The following is a 20151-nucleotide window of genomic DNA, read 5'->3' as shown; positions in this document are numbered from 1 at the left end:
TTTGGTCCAGCAAAAATGTGAAGATGCAATTGGAGCTTAAAAGGACTTGCCAGAAATCATGAAACCAAAAGAAAGGAAAGACTTGTTATCTTTAGCCTATAGCTTGATAGTTGTTAATATCTCGGACAGTGTACTACATAGGGTTAGCAAGACACCAACCCTCATGAGCTCTGGGTGAAGTTAGAGAGTCTGTATCAAACCAAATCAGCCCCCCAACAAAATGTTCTTAAAGGAAAGATTTTTTTCTTTTAAGATGAACCCTTATAAGTGTCTGGAGGATAACTTAGATGAATTTAATAGGTTAACTCTACAACTTGAGAATGCAGGGGCTGTTGTCTCTGATGATGATCAAATATTGATCCTCTTGAATTCTCTTCCTGAATCCTACAGAGGGGTCAAGGATGCTATAAAATACAGTAAGGGGAATATAACTCTAGATGAAATTACTGAGGCCTTGAGGGCTAGAGAATTTGAAATAATTTCTCACAAAAAGCCCACTGCTGAAAGTCCCTATGTTAAAGGAAAGGTAAATAAAAAGGGAAAGTCAAACAATAAAGGTAAGGGGAACAACAATAATGTTCCCCCAAGTAATCAAAGTGTCCAGGGAAACCAAAATAAGAGTAAGGGTCAACCAAAAATCAAAGTTGTGTGCTGGCACTGCCATAAAGAGGGCCACCTGAAAAGGAATTGCCCTGAAAACCCAAGAAGAGTCCCCAAACAACAAAGTAAACCTGAGTATGCAAATGTACTCACAGAGTTTGATAGTGTTTAGCAAAGTTGTTAAACTAAGAGATATTACCTAAGATCAAAAGAGGGTGAAAAAATCGTAAATTGTAAGATCGACACGGTTCGTAAATTAGACATTATTTAAGATGCAAAAGTATATTTAAATATATATATATATATAATAACAAATAAAAATTATATTTAAATCAGTACTGAATTTAATTAAAATATAAAAAGTATAATCAAATGATTTAACATTCAGTTTTTATTTTTGATAAATTCATTCAGTTTTTATTTAGGAAATTTAATTATATAAAGTTCTATTTTACTAATTTGAATCAACACACAATCGTGAGAACTGACAACAGTGAAAGCTGTGAAAGTACAAAACTAAAAATTCAAAAGATAAAAAAAATGGAACATAAGTAGGATACATGTCGTGAAGGTGAGAACTAAGGACTAAATTACATCTGTCCTTTTCTCTCTCTTTAATGAGATAAGAAACGTGGTAGTGTGGTATTGAAGATGAAAAAATAACTCTCTCTTCGATGGTCGATTGCAGCAAGAGCACACTAGTGTTCTCTTTACTCCGATGTGGTCTTGACGATGACAACCGCATTCTCTCTTTCACTCTTTCTCTCTCTCCTTTCTTTTTGTCTTTCACACTCATTTTTCTCGAACATTTTCTGAATTACCCCAAACGTATAGATCGTTCGATTCCACATTTTTACGAGTTTAATTGACGATCCTGAACCATCATATTCTTTCACGATCCTGTGACTGAGTTGGCACGTCCAAGGTGAAAAACTCGTACGATTTTACGAGTTAAAACGCGATTTTACCAACCATGGTGTTGAGGCACTGGTTTTGTCTGCTAAAATTTTTGAGACTGAATGGGTGATGGATTCTGGGTGCACATACTATATGACACCCAGAAAAGAGTGGTTTAGTGGGTTGGAGTTTCAAAGGGGTGGCAAAGTCTTAATGGGGAATGACCAAGTGTGTGAGATAAAAGGTGTGGGGTCTGTTATGTTCAAGATGGGTGATGGGAGTTGTAAAATTCTAAAGAAAGTTAGATTTGTTCCCATATTGAGGAGAAACCTGATCTCCTTAGGGATGCTTGACTCTAGTGGCCTTGAGTTTAAAAGTAAGCAAGGGTCACTTGAAATTGTCAAAGGATCACAAGTCCTTATGAGAGGAAAGCTTGTGAACGGACTCTATATTTTAGAAGGCCAAGCAGTCACACTAAAGGCTTGTGTGGCAGCTGCTAACACTGATGAGTCCATTCTCTGGCATAGGAGACTTGGACACATCAGCAATCAGGGGTTGTCTGAGCTGTGTAAGCAAGGTATTATTAGCTCAAAAGGGGCAACTAGTGTGGAATTTTGTACAAATTATGTTTTAAGAAAGACACGCAAGCTTCCTTTTTCTGCTGCTAGTAATACCTCTAAGGTAGTGTTGGAGTATATCCATTCAGACCTGTGGGGATCTCCAAATATCCCCAATTCTTTATCTGGATGTCACTATTTTATTTCAATAGTTGACTCATATTCCAAAAGGGTCTAGACTTATTTTCTAAAATAGAAGAATCAAGCTTTTGCAAGTTTTAAGGATTGGAAAATCCTGGTTGAAAACAAAAATGGAAAAAGAGTTAAAGTCTTTAGGACTGACAATGGCTTAGAGTTTTGCAACAATCAGTTTGCTGATTTTGCAAGTAGCATGGGATCTAAAGACATAGGACATGTGCTGAAACACCCCAACAAAATGGGGTGGCTGAGAGGATGAATAGGATAATTTTAAATAAGGTGAGGTGCATGCTTGCTGAATCTGGTCTTAGCAAGGTTTTTTGGTCAGAGGCTGTTGCTACAGTCACTTATGTTATAAATAGGTGTCCTTCCTCCGCCATAGACTTTAAGACCCCAATGGAGCTTAGGTCAAATAAGCCACCCAATTTGAGTCACCTAAAACCTTTCGGGTGTCTTGCCTATATGCATATTAGGCAAGATAAATTGAGTCTTAGAGCCTTAAAGTCTGTCTTTATAGGTTATCCCCTTGGTGTAAAAGGCTATAAACTTTGACTTATAGCTAAAAGGAAATGTGTGGTAAGTAGGGATGTTATTTTCAAAGAAAATATATTCTACAAGGATATTATAAGTGATCCCAATTCTTCCCAACCACCTGGAACTCTTCAGTTTGAGGTGGAGCAATCTACTATACTTGGACAACATGCTGATGGTGAAGAACTGAGGGAGCAGCCTACTGTTCCTGGTCAACCAGAGCTTGAAATTGGTCCCCTTGATGAAGGAGGACAGGTTGAAGAGGAAAATGGTGGTCTTGATGACTACTTGTTGTCACGTGACAAAGTTAGGAGGAATATTAGACCTCCAAGCAGATTTGTACATGTTGATGTGGTTGCATATGCCTTACAAGTTGGAGATGTGGTTGAATTGGATGAACCTGCTACATTTAAAGAGGCTATAAGGTTGGAATCCAAGGATAGTTGGCTAAAAGCTATGGATGAGGAAATGACTCTTTAAGGAGAAATAATACCTGGGTTTTGGTGGAGAGACGAAAGAAAAAGAGAGTAATTGGCTGGAAATGGATTTTTAAAAAAAAACCAGAAATACTAGGAGTGGAACCAGCAAGGTTTAAGGCTTGGATAATGGCTAAAGGGTACTCCCAGGTTGAAGGAATTGACTACAATGAGATTTTCTCACCTGTAGTCAAACATGTATCAATAAGGCTGATGGTGTCTGCTGTTGCTATCTATGATTTAGAGCTCGAGCAACTTGATGTCTAGACTGCCTTCCTCCATGGCAATCTTGAGGAGCAAATCTATATGAACAGCCTGAAAGCTTTGTAAAGAAGGGAACATAAAACATGGTGTGTCTGTTGAAGAGATCATTATATGATCTTAAACAGGCCCCCAGACAATGGTATAAACATTTTGATGATTTTGTTTTATCAAAAGGTTTTGCTAGAAGTAGTTTTGATCATTGTGTTTATTTTAAAAATTTGCATGATGGCAATTACATTTATTTGTTGATATATGTGGATGATATGTTGATTGCATCTAAAAATTTAAGTGAAATAAATTCTGTTAAGAATATGCTGAAAAAGGAATTTCAAATGAAATTTCTTGGACCAGCCAAGAGGATTCTTGGCATGAAATTACAAGGACAAGGGAATATAGACATCTGTCACTATCCCAGTCTGAGTATGTCAAAAAGGTTCTAAGAATCTTTGAGATGCATCTGTCCAAGCCTGTTGGCACTCCATTAGGTGCTCATTTTAGGCTCAAATATGTTTCTGGAGAATTATCTCCTGAAGAAGCTCAATATATGTCATATATTCCCTGTTCTAATGTTGTTGGTTGTCTGATGTATGCTATAATTGGCTCAAGGCCGGGCATAGCATAAGGTGTTAGTATGATAAGTAGGTTTATGAGTAAACCTTGCAAAGAGCACTGAAGTGTAGTTAAATGGCTGCTTAGATACTTAAATGGATCTGTTGATTGTTGTTTAAACTTATCTGCATTTGATTCAATTGATTTTAATATTGTTGGATATTGTGACTCTGATTATGCTGCTGATCTTGATAAACGTAGGTCACTAACTTGTTTTGTGTTTACTGTGGGAGGTAATGTAGTGAGCTGGAAGTGCCATCTTCAGCACATAGTGGCATTATCAACAACTGAAGCTGAATATGTGGCATTAACTGAAGCTGTCAAGGAAGCCCTATGGTTAAAAGGTATAGTAGGTGAGTTGGGTTTAGGTAAGAACCCACCAAAGGTAAAATGTGACTCACAAAGTGTTATCCATCTTTCAACTTTTTTTGCATTTCATGAAAGAACAAAGCATATAGATGTTAGGCTTCATTTTATTAGGGAATGATAGCTAGTGAACAAGTAATTGTTGAGAAAATTTCTGGTATTATTAATCCTGTTGACATTTTTACAAAATCTGTGCCTGTTGGCAAATTTAGAGATGCTCTATGTTTGCTAAAAATTGAAACACCATGATCATGCATTGCGTATAGGCCTATGGGTTAAATGCCTACACCAAATCTGGTTTGCATTTTTATTCTGTTGTATGTTTAGAAAATAGGTGGAGTTTTGTAGTATATATATTTCCTAAACAAAATGTGTTTTATTTGTTTCACTTTTCTATTTGTTCACTGGACTGATCTATTTGTCTGATAGTTGTTATATATGTCTGTTGGGCCAGTGTGGATACTTGAAGCCCAATATGCATTTAGCTATTTAGCTAAAGTTAGAGCTAAGTGCATTAAGCAACACATTCCAAAACGTCTGCGTTTTGTCATGTGATGGCTAAATACTATATCTGTTCCCTTTTGTTGTGAGTAGCTGATAACACATTGATATCTGATATATTCTCTCGAAAGAAAACTCTCTTCAACATCTTTGTTAGGGTTTGTAAACTTGAGTAGTTTTTTTGCAAACACTAAGTGAAACATTGTGAATTTGGCTATGGTGCTTTGGAGAATCTTATTCATCTCAACAAGATGGTTCTATTGATCGGTGGATTTTTCTTATTGGTGCTCAAAGTGGTGGAGAGGTGAATCTGCAAGGAAAACCTTTGGGGCTTACGGTGGATAGCTTGGAGGTTTTGTAAGAGGAACAACGATTCCTACTCAGCCTTATGAAGATTGGGAAGTCCTCTCCATTCTTTTATATTTCTGTTTTACCGTTCTGATTCTTGATTATTGGTTCAAGTTTCGTTGTCTTGTTGTTTTCTTGTAAAATTAGTTTCTTCATATGCATAATTTTGTATAGCTGTAATTGTATGATTCAAAAGTTGTATCTACCTTTGATCTTGAATAAAGTGTTTAATCATAGGGCGTTTAACGTAGTTTTGGACGAATTTTTTGACGTAGTACACTTTTTTTTGACATTAAATGCTCTTTTACAATTCTGTATATAATTTTGAAGGGATTTACCATATATGTCCGTAAATTAAATAAATCAAAAATTTCAACAAAACACAATACGATCGATATATATTCCGTCAAAATTCCGTAAAGATTTGCCATATATGATTATTAGTATTACTTTTTGTCGACAACATTAGTATTATTGACCAATACCATTTTTTTAACACTTCTTAGCACGTCTGGTACTGTCACTTATTTTCGGGTATTATATTTTTTTACCGAACTTAATTATCTCTTTGAGGTGAGTCGACTCTTAGGTATCCTTATAAGTTTCGACTCTTTGAGCCCACAATAAAACTAATCCTCCAGAACGTAGTCATAGTTAAAGTTATTCGTCTCTCCCCAAAAATGTATTTGATATATATCAATATTTCTACATATGCCAATGACGGAAATTTATTTTAGAAAAAGTATTTCTCCCTTTAAAGGATAAAATATTGTATCATTTTAAATAAATGACTGTATTTTATGATGAGAGAGACTTATCACAAAATAGAAGATTATTGATGGGAAATTTTTAATTTAAATATTAAGTGAAACATTATCATTTTTTTTTAAAATAATATAATATTCTATCATTTCAAAGAACAAACATTTTTCTCATTTATTTTCCCACTCCAGCACAAAATTCTTAGTATGAATATATCTATCCTCTTTCTGTTGTGTTGTGGCACTGCAATAGGAAAGGAAAAGAGGTACAACCATAATTATGTTGTTATAGTCTGTGATAGAAAATGATAACATGAAAATGGGGCAATTGCAGTTTCTACATCCAGTGTAATTGGAGTACTCCCCAATCTAAAGCAAGGAGCAAACATTTTCAATTCCAAATGCTCCTAAAAGGTTGAGCATTCAATCGGATTAAGAGCACGACATGTTTACAAGAAATCACGAATTCAATTCCCCGTAAGCTCAAAAAAATTATTAGTTCATTCTAGGGTTGGCAAAATGGGCCAACCCGGCACGACCCAACCCGCATTCAACCCGAAAAAAATGAGCCGAGTTAGGTTTGGCTTGAAAAAAAATGAGCTAGAAAACTCAACCCGAGCCGATGGGTTGGCTCGTTTTTGCCAACCTTAGTTCACTCCATGCTTTGTTCATGTTTCTTTGTCTTGTTTTTAAAATTTGGTGGCAGTGCTGCACTATAACCGCTCCAAATATTGGTATGAATCGACAAGAATAAAGCATGCAATGATATGTATGAATATTGTTGGAAATCACACACACAAATCCAAAAACTAAAAGAGAAAGGGAAAAGAGAAATCGACAGAGTAATTTACCATGGTTCATCCTATGTAGGCTACGTCCAAGAAGTTTGTCTGTACTATATTCATAGTTCATACTATATTCACCTCATTGTCAATCATTACAAGTCACTCGATTTACAAGAGAATATAAATAGGATTTAGAAAATCTTAATAACATATATTCATGGCTCAAATCTAAACTACTAAGAAAAATAAATTTACAATAATCAGAGGCCCATAACAAGACCAAGCCTCTAAGGGGTCGGGAGCAGTGGAACGACTCCCCCAAACCCCAGCTTACTCACCTGGGAGTGGGTTCCTAGTTGTCTTTCTGCTGATCCCGCCAACAAGGGCCAACATGCGAAATATGAGCCATATCCAGCATTCTGTAGCGGGCTTCCCCTAGACCCACCTGGCAGTAGTATCAAAGTCAGGTTAGGCTCAAGCTAGCTGAGTGTTTGACTAGATGAGGGTTAAGTACTTGGACCTTGGGTACTCGATTGAGGGGGAGCATACCAATGTTAGATTTCACACTTGAGGAGGAGATTATTAGGTTATTCAAGTGTGATGAGTCTCACATTTAAATAACCTAACAAGTATGACAAAAGGATCGGTTCAATCTACGGGCATCACCTCAAACCCATTAAATTCTTTAGTGTTATTTATTTTTAACTCACGTAAACTTTACAAGAAAGTGAATGAAAATATAATTTGATCTTATATTATTATTCTCAACTGTAAAGAACATCATGAAATGAGTTAGTTTAAACCTTTCTGAGAAAAAATTTGGTCCCACAATTATGCTTGTTTTGGTGAAGTGTCAAAGTGGGTTGGCTTAACTTACTAAGCCTTTGTCCATATACATTGAGGTTTTATAGCAATGTTGTTAAACTTAGGCTAGACAAAAAGTTGGCTATAGGTATAATTAGTTTATCCTATTAGTCAAATTTGATGAAGATACAAATAATAATCCACGTATAACAAGAAATATATATTAAAAAAACTTTTATAAAATGTGAAATGATTCCCATACAATTTTAGTTGGTGTGGCTCGTCTAATTTATCTATTTTTTATTAGTCATGACCTCTCTAACTTTATCTAAATATGAATTTGACTAAAAACAAAAACTATAACTATAACTAGTAAAACATCTGATTTAGTGTTATGACATTAAGTCCAGTTCGATTTAAACAACACAACTTAGTAGGTAAGGCCTTAAAGGACACATATTAATCAACTATCAAAACCTCTCTCCTTAGCCCATTCTTAAATGGGCTATAGATCCTGGGTTTGGGCTGAACCCATCAGGCCCACAAACTGCTTCCATCTCTTCACACTCCCACCTCATTTCCGATCGCATAGAGGTTTTACCGTTTGGTGTTTCTATGCGCAAAACCAAGAGAGAAAAATGGGATTCGGAGCACTGAGAAACATTCTTCGCCCTCTTTCGCTCTCATCATCGAGGGCCTTAACTTCACGAATATCCACCACTCCTTCGACGGCGCCGTTTTGTGCCGCTTTGTCATCTACCTGCAAACCGCCACAATGGCTTGTTCCCCTTTGGAATCAGTTCCACAGCTTAACAGACACTCGCTTCCCTAAGAGACGACCTTCTGATAAACCCCGTCGAAAGAGGGCAAGCTTGAAACCCCTAGGTGCGTCCACATTTTTAGTTCTCTGTACTTTCGTTTTCGAATTCCATCTCAAACTCTGAATATTTTTTATTTTTATTTTTTTAATTTTTTCGTGGTTAAGGGCCTTATGCTTGGGTTCAGTATACACCTGGCGAACCCATACTTCCGAATAAGCCCAATGAAGGTAGCATCAAGAGGAGGAACGAGAAGAAACGCATGAGGCAGCGCCGTGCTTTTATATTGGTATTGAATCATTCTCTTGTTTAGTATTTGCACTTTGCTTTTAAGATTAATGATATTATAACATGGAATAGCCTTGGCTCTCTTGATGCTCTCTCACGAATGACGAATGTCAAAGTATTCCATATTCATGCTTATACCGTAATAACCACTGCTTAGAAATTCAAATTTGATAACCAAGGGAGCTGACCTATATGAATGTTTTAATAGTATTAGATCATTATTTGGTCATGGCTTTTGTTTTGTTGAGATATATAAAATCATTAATGTAGCTTCACCCAACAGCTTAAGCTTTTGGGTTGAATTGTTTCTTTACATGGTATCAGAGCCTCATATCCCGGGTTTGATCCTCGTCGCCCTCCACTTTCTCTAGTGGAATTTCTTTCTTCGCACAGGGTAGGTGGGCCTGTGCATCATCCACCCTTCAAGCCCAGTGGGCGGGCTCTCGTGTGAGGGGGCGTATTGAGATATATAAAATCATTAATATAGTCTCACTCAATAGCTTAAGTTTTTGAGTTGAATTGGTTCTTTAAAGCTTTCAACATAACTATGGAGTATACTGGCCTTATGTGACCAATAATTGATTGTCAAGTGTGAATTTAAGTAGTTGATTTTGTTTACAACTTCACAATTTGCTGAGGCTAAATGGTATGATCATTTTTTATTTGTCAGGAGGTGCTTGTTATTTTAGCTTTATATTAGGGTGGTTGGAGTAAATTTCCTAAAACTTAGCAAAATACCCATGCCATGTTTGAATGTATTTTTGGTTTTCTAAACTAGAAGTTTCTCTATGGTATTAGTCCAAAAATACCTTATTGGAAGAATTTGTTCTGTGGTTTTATATCAAGCAGGTAGGTTATGTCTGAAATTATGCTGGTAATTGTTTTTCACCTAAGATAAATTTGTGTTCAATGTGGACTCTTTTCCGTACAGGCTGAAAAGAAGAAAAGAAAAGCTCAGCTGCAAGAGGCTAATCGGAAGAAGAATATTAAGAGGGTAGAGCGCAAAATGGCTGCAGTTGCAAGGGAAAGAGAGTGGGCAGAAAGACTGGCTGAGTTGCAGCGACTTGAGGAAGAGAAGAAAAAATCGATGGCTTGACTTTGTTTGGGACCTCATCTATAGTTGGTAATACTGGTTTAGTTTTCAAGCCTGTTATGATTTGAACTCTCTACACACTCTTACTACATCTTCAATATTGTTCTTTGTTGTCTGTTATTTGGGTGACCATGTGCCTATTTTGAGCATTTATTTTCTCAATAACAGGGAAGTAAGTAACTCCTTGCTTTCTCAACCCTCTCCCCTGCCAGGATAGTAAATGCTACACGCACTCCCCTTTTTATGGGAACAAAAATTAAAAAAACCCCTTCTCTATGTAGCTAGATCACTCTGCATATTACTAAATCTAGCAGTCCAGGTTCACGGGTGTGAGATTGTTCTTAGTCGCACCAATTGTGTGTGTGTAGATCTATGCATATGAATTTGGAGCTTACATCTTCCCTCTTCATGTCCGATGTAAAAATTCCAATTTCCCCAATTTACAGGCTTTGTTACCTATTTGGCCTATACCTTTCGAGTGCTTTGTGTAGGACAAGGTTTTGAATTGTTCGGTTGTGTGTAAAGAGGAGCAAATTATTTTGCTTTTCAGTCAAAATTGCATACCAAACAGATTAAGAACAAAATTCATTGTCATTGGTTTCATCTGCCTCCATCATCAACTGGAATTTTTTTTTTTTTGGTAATTAACTAGCATTTTTCTTTACCATATCTTTCCCTGCATAGTAGGATTTTGACTATTTGAAATCAAGGGGACAACAGGGCGGGAAAACAAAAAATAACTGCTGGCAAAGACAAACATTCTCTGCTGCATATATCTATATTATTATTTTTTAATTAAACTTAAATATATAAAGAATATAGTTATAAATACTTATTTTGCAGTTGTAATTGCATTTAAACATTCCTTAATTTTTCTGGTGTCTAATTTTTTAAATAAATAGTACCCCTGTAATTATTGACAAATATTTAATCGTGTTTCATTTAAATTAAATATTAATACAAAACCAACAAAGGTTGGGTGTGATTAACCAGGTGCACTAAAAGAATAGACTAAAGTTGAAGTTTTGGAGAAAACAAGTATAAAGAGGGCCTTTTTGTTGTAATAGTGTCCGAGGGAATTTACTCATATCGGGGTAAACCCGGTGCACAAGGCTCTTTGACTTACGAGGGTAGAGATGAGGTTGATTGTACGCCCAACCTTATCCTTGCATATTTGTAAAAAGATTATTTTTCAGACTTGAACCCATGACCGGAACCCGTGACCTTCGAGTCACATAATCAACCTGAGGATCTAGTTAAAAACAAAAAAATATAAATAACAAATTAACTAAATATATTGTTAACCCTAAGGGGTGAGATAGTTGTTAAGTAGGTTGTGCCCAAGGAGTAGACTGTTGTGGCTGAAAAGTTGCTGGTTCTATTCCTAGGTGAAGCACCTTGGGGCTAGTGGTAATGAAGGGGATTGGTTTTATCCAAATAGACGGGGGCACCCCTGCGACACTAAAAAGAAATACATTATTATGTCAAGTAGTTAAAACACATAAATATCAACCTGTTATAAAATATGTATATTTTGCGTGTGTTCGATGACTCATGATTACCAATTAAGGGTGTCATTAATAATGGTTTATGGTTATAATTATTGTGTCTAATCAAAATGAAACCATTCTACAGAATGATGAATTATATTGGGAATATATTCCCTTTTCTTATTTATGTTTGGAGTCTATGTAAGGACATGTTTTCTTATGAAAAGGTGAACAGGAAAAGAAAGATTATAACTAATTCTTATTCTTCCTTTGTCTTGATATTTCTATCTGTTTTCTGTTTTTAATTTATTTGTAACACAATTAAAGAATGCTATGTCCTCACACAATGGTTACAGTGAAACTCCGAATTATTAGTAGCTTCCTTGTTAGATAAAATGGGGTAGGCTACCTACAGTGTTTTCCACTTGCGGTTGTACTTTGCATCTTTGCCCGTAACATTTTACTTTTTCTTTTCATGAATGGGAAGTGTTGATTGCGCGATCGTGCTGCTGGTACAAGAGTTGTACAACTCCACTCATTGAGATAATAACAATGGGTAGTGGAGCACGAGCCCATGTCATGGCATGGGACCAAGAGCACAACTAAACCCACATGTAAAACCAAACCTACCACGAACGTTACATTGGTATCAAACATAAAAATTTAATGGACAGAGACATAGGATGTTAGAGTTAGCTTCAATCATCCCCACTTGCATTCAATTTTTGAATATAAAAAGAGGGCCCAAGGGAACCTTTCTCCTCTGAAAATAGATGCGACACTAGAGCTAACACAAGAATGCATAGCCCTTTTTTTTGCTGGGGTGGCTATCTTATCGTTTTGTTACTCAAATTTTACCCTCTAGATTGAAATTAATACATATATCTATCCATAATAATGTACAAGAATTACTTGATTCTCCAATCTAATCAGTTGTTAATGGCTGTCACACTAATTGGGAGCTTCCTCTTCATCTTGACTGTTGGAAAGTAGATAATTTCATCCTTCTCAGCAACCCATCTGCGTAGTTCAAACTATTTACATATAGAAATCATGAAGTAGATTTTTTTTTTCTAGTTAAATTAATTACCTGTAAGTAGTAACCAAATGATGAAGGAAAATAGAGAGTTCAAGCCTGGAGAGTTCTATCCCAGGGCACAGTCTCTGTCCACCACCGAATGGCGTAAAGTAGTTGTTACTAGCCCCAGCTCCAATTTTCTGTAATCATAGAATAGCTGAGTGATTACGATTTCCTTATATGGCTATGAGATGCAGCTTTTGATGCTTACCTCCCATCTCCATGGATCAAATTCAAAAGGGTTTTCATAGTTCATGCCATCCAAATGAACAGAAGTAAGAGATGCCACAACACACCAGTCCTTAGGAATTAGGTACCCTGCACATTCAGAATAGAGAAACTATTGAAATATTTCCTTTGTACAAATGATTGAGGGCCAATAGAAATACCTTCCCTTTTTGAAAAACTAACCTTTAATATCTACGTCTTTGACTGCTTTTCTCCAAATGGCATTGACAATATTTGCCATTCTAAGAGTTTCGCTGATAACCTGTGGGAAGTAAATGAACCAAAAAGCAATGAAGAAAAATGTCATATGCTCTTTTATAGGAAGTAAGATTATAATCCGTTGGCACCTGATTTCGCTTCTGATAGTTAACATTAGAGACTCACATTTTGAGTAAACGGCAGTGACACGTAGTCAGTCCACGCATAATCATCTGAACAATTCTTCTGCCTCTTCAATTCCATGTTCTCCTCCTGGTATTACAAATCAAATATAAATTAATTTCTTCAACATGGATTTAATTGACAATATTTGGTGAGTTCCAATGGAAAGGGATCAAGTGCCCTAATAAAAATAATAAGTACGTGATGCACAGTAGCAGTAGCATTTCTTTGTGCAATTGCAATTCTAATTTGAAAACAATTAGAAGGAAAAAAAAACATTTAATGTAGAGTATCAAACTGGAAATCACTACCAAACAGTAACTTTTTCCCAACGAAAAAACAATTAAAATTCAGAAACATAAAGGAAAAGGAGACAGGCAGCGGTTGCGTCCTCCAGTGGAAGAATTTAATTTGTTGTCCTGCCTTCACAGCCGCTCAATGTAGTATCGTACGGCAAGGAAACCCCCACACACCCATATTTGCACATCCATGTGTACCCCACAGTCACTCGGGTACGTTTTAGTGCTCCTTAGGAAAATGACTACTCACAGTACTTCGGATACCACTACTCATCTTTAGGGTTCGTCAAAATTTCTTATAGATTCTATTCATGTTTACTATACAGACTCAATTCTTTACATTTGTAATTTTGTTTCAAGAAGTGAAAAGAATGGAGTTTGTGGTTAAAGAGGTATGCTTTCTGTTTTAATTACTTGAATTCGAATTGCCATCTTAAGATTATTAAAGAGAAATTTAGTTTCGGTTAATGAAAAGATAAATATGACCACAGGCTTATCTTACAAAGATACATATGATTTGAGAAATAGGTTTAGAGCATTGAGCTGACAAAAATAAACATGAAATGGAACTATATAAGAAAAATTTGGTGAATTGCAGATACCAACTGGTAAGACATTATGTCAGTTTACTTAAAGATCAATCGAGATCAACCATAATATTCATAATTAGTGTGATGATGCTATGGAAGATTTAATTATTTACTTGGCTTCCTATCTCACTCCTTTACTTAGATGCTTCCGCATTTAAAGTTTAGAAAAATAAAATGAGATGAATATTAAACATAGTGTCTCTACTATTTTCAATTATTTTCAGCCTATTTTTAAAGGGAAATATAAATATTATGTTGTTAGAGATGAAAAACATTTCATTTTGACCCTTCGATAACCGTGTCTTTGAATTTGTGTGCTATAAATTTTTTTCCTCTCCAACAATATAATACTTATATTTCCCATATTTAAACGCTAAAACTCCTATCTTTTTTGGCGTAATAGAACCATACATGTATATATATGTTGTATAATTTGTGTATAGTATTTTTTTTCCATCAAACATTATTTTCTTAAAATTAAAGTTAAAATTTATGTATATAAAAAAAGTTTAAGCATGAGATAACTCTTTTTTTTGGGGACACATAAAAGTGGATGAAGCCGGATAAAAAAAAGAAAAAATGAATTCCCTCCACTCACATATATGTGCTGAAAATAAAGTTATTTCATGAACAAAAATAATCACTCACATGGTGTTTGTAGAATTTAACTAATATAAGCATAACTGGTACATGGTGTTTGTAGAATTTAAGCATAATTGGTATATTTTGCTTTCTTTCTCTTTTATTTTCTCTTTCTACCTAATTTTAGGGGAGAGAAAGTAAAAAATATCAAATATATACTAAAATTACATTGTTTTATCTAAAATGACAAACATTTTTCTATATATATATATATATATATAGAGTTTTATGTTTGTTATGTTACGTGATGTAACATAATTTTTCTACATACACAATTTTATGTGGATCCCAACTCTTAATTTTTCTTTCTCCTTTATCTTCGCAATTGTGTGTGTAGGTTTGTTAACATAACAAACATATTGAAAGTAAATAAACGTACCACTAATTTGGACAGAGCAACAGGATAGTCACTGAGAAACTTGACAGCCATGGTCATAGCCGTTGGGAGAGTCTCCTCCCCAGGGATCATCATCTCAATTATGTTTTCGCTGATATTTTCCAATGACAGGTTAGAGATAGAGTCAGAGTCACCCCTATCCCGTAAGAGCACATCCACCACATCATTCACTGCACCATCCTTCACTGAATCCTTATTATTATACATAATATTATTCCTTTTCTCTATTATCCTCTTTACTATCTTCATCATTCTTTCTTTAGCCTGCACTAACAACATTTTTAGCTGTAATTGTTATTATTTTTTTAATTAATTAAACAAGTAATAATAATATTTTGAGTGAGGAAAAAAAAAAAAAACCTTTAAGGATTTATATAGTCTTGTTCCTGGAAACTTGAGTGGTACGCATATCAACCCTTTGATGAACTCTTCAAATTCTCTTTTCAAGAAGTCTAAATCTTCCCCGGGGCCAATCCCCATCAGAACTTTAACCAAAACAGTAAATGTAATCTGATATACATTTGTCCATGGTAAAAATAAAAAATAAAAAATAAAAAATTGTCAGCCGTTGAATTACTTGGTAATCATGTCAATATGAAGAAAACAAATATAAATATATAAATTTTATTTTTAAGATTGAGTCGAGAAGATTTGGGTTAGTTGAGCAAATTAACGAGGGATATTTTTAGTTGCTTAATTTTTTTTTTTTATATTTACCACTTGCTGTTTCTGTGATTATCAATTTAAAATCAACGGTTGAATTTTTTTTTTTTTTTTTGATGTGTTTGATTTCAAATTGATCCTATGATAACCAAATAAATTCGTAAGTATAACCAGCACCGGTGGATTTAATAAGCACATGAATGACAGAGAAAAGAATTAATGAAAAAGAGACCTTTTTGACTTGATCTTGAATGTATATTGGTTGGTGGGTCCAAGTAGCGAAGCATTCTTTGACAGAGTGCTGAATATCTCTGGTGATTCGAGTTTTGAGTTGTGGGGATCTGAGGAACAATCCAAGGAGTGCATGAACTTTCCTATGCATGTTCCCGTTCATTTGGAGTATAGAGTGTTCTCCCATTAGTTCTCTAACTGATTTTGGATAAGCAGGTACGAAGATGTTCCCCTGGTTGTGCAGAACAACCTTGTTCACCTCTGCGTCTGTGGACACAATCACACCAGTTCCCAAAATGCTCGTCTTAAACACATTACCATACCTGCAAGTATATATATATATTCATTGTTAAAATGAAAAGAAAATAATCATGTTCCTATCTTTCATTTTAAAATCATAGATTTGAGGGGAAGAATAATGGGTGTGGATAGTGTCTCAATGAAAAATTTCCATCATTCATTAATAAATTAATAAATCAATGCTACGAACTAAAATAATTATTTTTTATTTTTTATTTAAAATAAAAGTGTTATTGATATTGATGTGTTTTATAAATTGTCATTAAATTTTTATCTCAGTGACACCACATCATATGTTATTTAACAGAAGCATGTCTTAATTATTAAAAAATAAATAAATGAAAATAATTTTGTTACTCCCTGTATCTATCAATGTTTTTTTTTTCCTCTCTCTCGTTAGCGTTAATTTACGGAAAAAATATTTATCTTTTTAAATAATACAATTTATATCTTTTTATTTTCATAAAGAAGTGAGATTCACACCTTTATATTTTTTGTTTACTCTTTCTTTTTTTTTATCTATCTCTTTTTCTCACTTAAAATGACATAACATTACATCATATTTAAAATGATATACACTTTTTCCTTAATTTACCCGTATTAAGATGAGATTTTTTCAGATGATACGATGATGTTAAATAATAAATAGAAGATTATTATCTTGCTAGCGCTAGTTTCTAGGAGCATGCTTTTTCTGCTCTTACTTTTTGGATATGTTCTTCTCTCTCTAGAAGCTGCAAGCCTACAACGGTACAACCATAAAGGGGTGATATTTATTAATTGTATCACGAGGGCGTTAATGTTCCGAATAATGGAGCTCGTAATCTGTACCTGCATTTCTTGAGCTACATTCATTCATTCAATTCAGTTTTAGAGGTTGTGGTGACTCACGCAGGCTAGCTACTTCTCTAGGTATAAATTGTGAAAGGAATAATTTATATTTTTTCATCTCACAGAACTCACGTTTTTATATTTTTGTTCATTCTCTCTCTTTTTTTATCTATCTCTTTCTCTCACTTAAAATAACACAATTTTACGAAAGTGGATCCTCTTATGTGAAAAAGTAATCATGTGATCATATTATTTGATCACAACCATTCATTGATAATGAGATAAGAGAGAGAAAAATGTATAATTTTTAAATGAATAATTGTGATCAAATAACATGACCATATGACCATTTTTTCACATGAGAAGATTCACTTCTTAATTTTACATCCTTTAAAATGATACACACTTCTTCCGTTGTGAAATATCATTTTCGATCACTTGATTGAGAGTATATATGCTTTACAATTACCACATCGTTGGTTTAACCCTAAATAGGGTGAAACACGTAAAACTGGCATTTGTCTTTTGTATGTGCACAACAAAGGATAACAATTTTTTCCATACACAAGAATAATGTTTTACGTTGACTAGAGGAAAACAATTCAAAACTAAATTGGTTTTCTCCCGTGAACATGACCAAGAACTTTTTGTAAGAATTTACAAAAAAAAAAGAACTTTTTGTAAGAAAGAAATTCGGTACTCTGTATCTTATTTAATGGTTTTATATGCACTTTATCCACCGACATACAGTTAATGTGAGTGAAATCTAATTCCTCCATTCCATATACATGCTTTCAAAAGCTTCACTTTATTCTCACATGCCCTTCTTTTTTCGCATTAAGTAAAGTTGATTATGCCAGATAGAGAATTTCTGTTATACTGTGTGAGTGCTTTTCACAACTTAAAATTTTGTTATTTTCCATTTCTCCGAATCACGAACTTAAAGCTATACCCAAGCAGCTAATTGCTAAAAATATTAATTTGAACTGGGTGATGATATATAAATCACAAATAGAAATAGATGTAGTGAACATTCAAAAGAAAAAAAAAAAAAACTAGAACCAAGCAACTAGAAACTAGGAATAGTTAGTAAATATTCACTCTAACTATTCCTTTTCTTCTAGTGCTTCAATATGTTCATGTGGACCCCCGTTGAAAGGACGAAATCGTCCCCAACACATGGATGGCCACCGATAAAAAGTATGCGAATTTAGTGAAGGACCATAGACTCACAAAAGTTGGTCATTGACAAAGAATAGACTAGCTAGAAGAAGAAACGTCACGGGGACAAAAGCTTTTAGTGGTTTTTATATTTCTTATATAATGATGGTTATATTTATAAATTTTTATAAATATATTATGTATTTTAAATAATATACTCTTAAATCAATGTATTTCTTGAAATATATAATATAATTTATAATTCTTATAAATATAAGATTTCCTTATATATATTAATTAATTAAGAAAATACCATCTCACATATTGCATGAAGCCAAAATTATTTTATGTACAGAAAAAAATGATTGAAAATTATTAAGAAAAAGAAAAAGAAAAACAAATAGATCTTATTTATTTTTTATTTTTTTATGTGCATAACATAATTTTTATCTCATGGTATATAAAAAACTATATTCTCGTACATTAACATAGAAAAAATATTTTCTTATGTTGTATAAAAATTCAATTATCATGTTGTGATTTTTCAATTTGCGAATAAATTTTTTATTTTAATAAATATGGAGTTCATCGTAGTTAAGTCACAACATAAATTAAAAGGGTTTTATGTTTATCATTTAACATAATATAACTTCACTTTTCTACACACACATTAAAGAGGTGGGGTCCACATGTTTTTCTTTCTCTTTCATCATTCTACTTTCTCTCTCCATTTTGATGTGAGAGTTAGAAACAACACTTATATCATGTTAAGTAACACTAATAAAACCCTAAATTAAACCGATTAATATATAGGTGTAAGGATATTCCTAATAAGGAATCACAAACATATCTCTCTTATTATAAATTGACCATTGACAGTTCTTGTCACTCGGGAAATCACTTGTGTGCATCAATGATGTAAAGCTCCAACCTTCTTTGTGGAGAAGATAATTAGAAAGCAGAGAAAAAAGAAAAAATGTATTGAAATGCTAGTATTATTTGGGTAAGCATGCATGTCATCATTACCCTCGTCGAGAATGAAAGAATGAGAATGCCGAAGGTAATAAATAAGAAGCATAAATTGAAATAATAGAAATCTTACAGGGACTTGCGCTTTTCCATGAAGGTGACAGGGTTAGAGGTGTAGCCACAAGCAATGAAATCAAGGGTCTCTCCAATGAAAGGCCAACCTGTGTTCCCTTTTGGAACTTTTCCCTTCTTCTTATTCTTCTTCTTCTTTACCTTATTCTCCTCCTTCACACAAAGAAACCACCAACATAAAAGGATACCCATCAGAACCCAAAGTCCTATAATCCATTCCATGTTATAAAAAAACCCTTCTTTCCCTTTCTTCTGATGACTCTGAAACCCTAGTAATATAGCTTGTTCAGCTGGTCCTTGGAAACTTCTCTCAGTTTCAGTTCATGCAGCTGTTTACACCGTACTTCACTGTGGTCTGTGCTGTGTTGTGATGTTGTTTGGGTGAAAAAGAAAGGGAAAATAAAGAAGAAGAGAGAAAATCTTGAGTGTTTTGATAAGTGAAAGGAAGAAACTTCTTTTTGTCCTTGTTGGGTTGGGAGAGAGTTATAAGAGAGTGAAGGTACACATATTGAGAGGGAGATTCTGAAGATCTATGGCTTGAAGCAATCATTTAATGCTATGGCCTTATTGGGTTCACCTAATCAACCCCGATCGTTTATTTTGTCTTCACTCAATTTAGATAGATGTTACCCGTAGTTCTCCCTCAGGTCTAACCCGACCCATGCCATATACTTGATCTGCAATTGTTTTTTTTTTTTTTGGAGCGTTTGGTAGTTTTTTTTAAAATATTACGAGAAGATTAGTAGGAACTGATTTTTTCGGATAAGTTACAAAAAGATATTCGGTTGAATAAAATTTGCCTGGGATAAGTAGATTTACAAACAAAAGCAAATCGGCTAATACTTTTACTCGAGAAACTTTTC

The 20151-nt window shown here is 34.3% G+C and overlaps 2 protein-coding genes across 2 annotated transcripts; one reads left to right on the top strand and one right to left on the bottom strand.

Annotated features, from left to right (window-relative positions):
- The first annotated feature begins 8302 nt into the window (after positions 1-8302).
- Positions 8303-10473, top strand: LOC133313538 (uncharacterized). The gene is made up of 3 exons (XM_061514927.1): positions 8303-8582; positions 8683-8804; positions 9735-10473. Exons 1-3 carry the CDS (start codon positions 8336-8338, stop codon positions 9897-9899), a joined length of 534 nt encoding a protein of 177 aa, XP_061370911.1. The 5' UTR covers positions 8303-8335; the 3' UTR covers positions 9900-10473.
- Positions 10474-12249: 1776 nt separating this feature from the next.
- On the bottom strand, positions 12250-19838 carry LOC133313540 (3-epi-6-deoxocathasterone 23-monooxygenase CYP90C1-like). Its single transcript, XM_061514928.1, has 9 exons — positions 19290-19838; positions 15897-16218; positions 15362-15511; positions 14984-15265; positions 13077-13163; positions 12876-12954; positions 12676-12782; positions 12477-12604; positions 12250-12406 (listed from the first exon to the last, which is right to left on the bottom strand). The coding sequence occupies exons 1-9, from the start codon at positions 19508-19510 to the stop codon at positions 12316-12318; spliced, it is 1467 nt and encodes a 488-aa protein (XP_061370912.1). The 5' UTR covers positions 19511-19838; the 3' UTR covers positions 12250-12315.
- Positions 19839-20151: the final 313 nt, after the last annotated feature.

This window comes from Gastrolobium bilobum, unplaced genomic scaffold (assembly GCF_033153095.1).
Source record: "Gastrolobium bilobum isolate Gb01-03AN ecotype WA unplaced genomic scaffold, APGP_CSIRO_Gbil_v1 utg17985, whole genome shotgun sequence".
NCBI classification, from domain to species: Eukaryota; Viridiplantae; Streptophyta; class Magnoliopsida; order Fabales; family Fabaceae; genus Gastrolobium; species Gastrolobium bilobum.
This window is presented reverse-complemented; position numbering and strand designations above follow the sequence as displayed.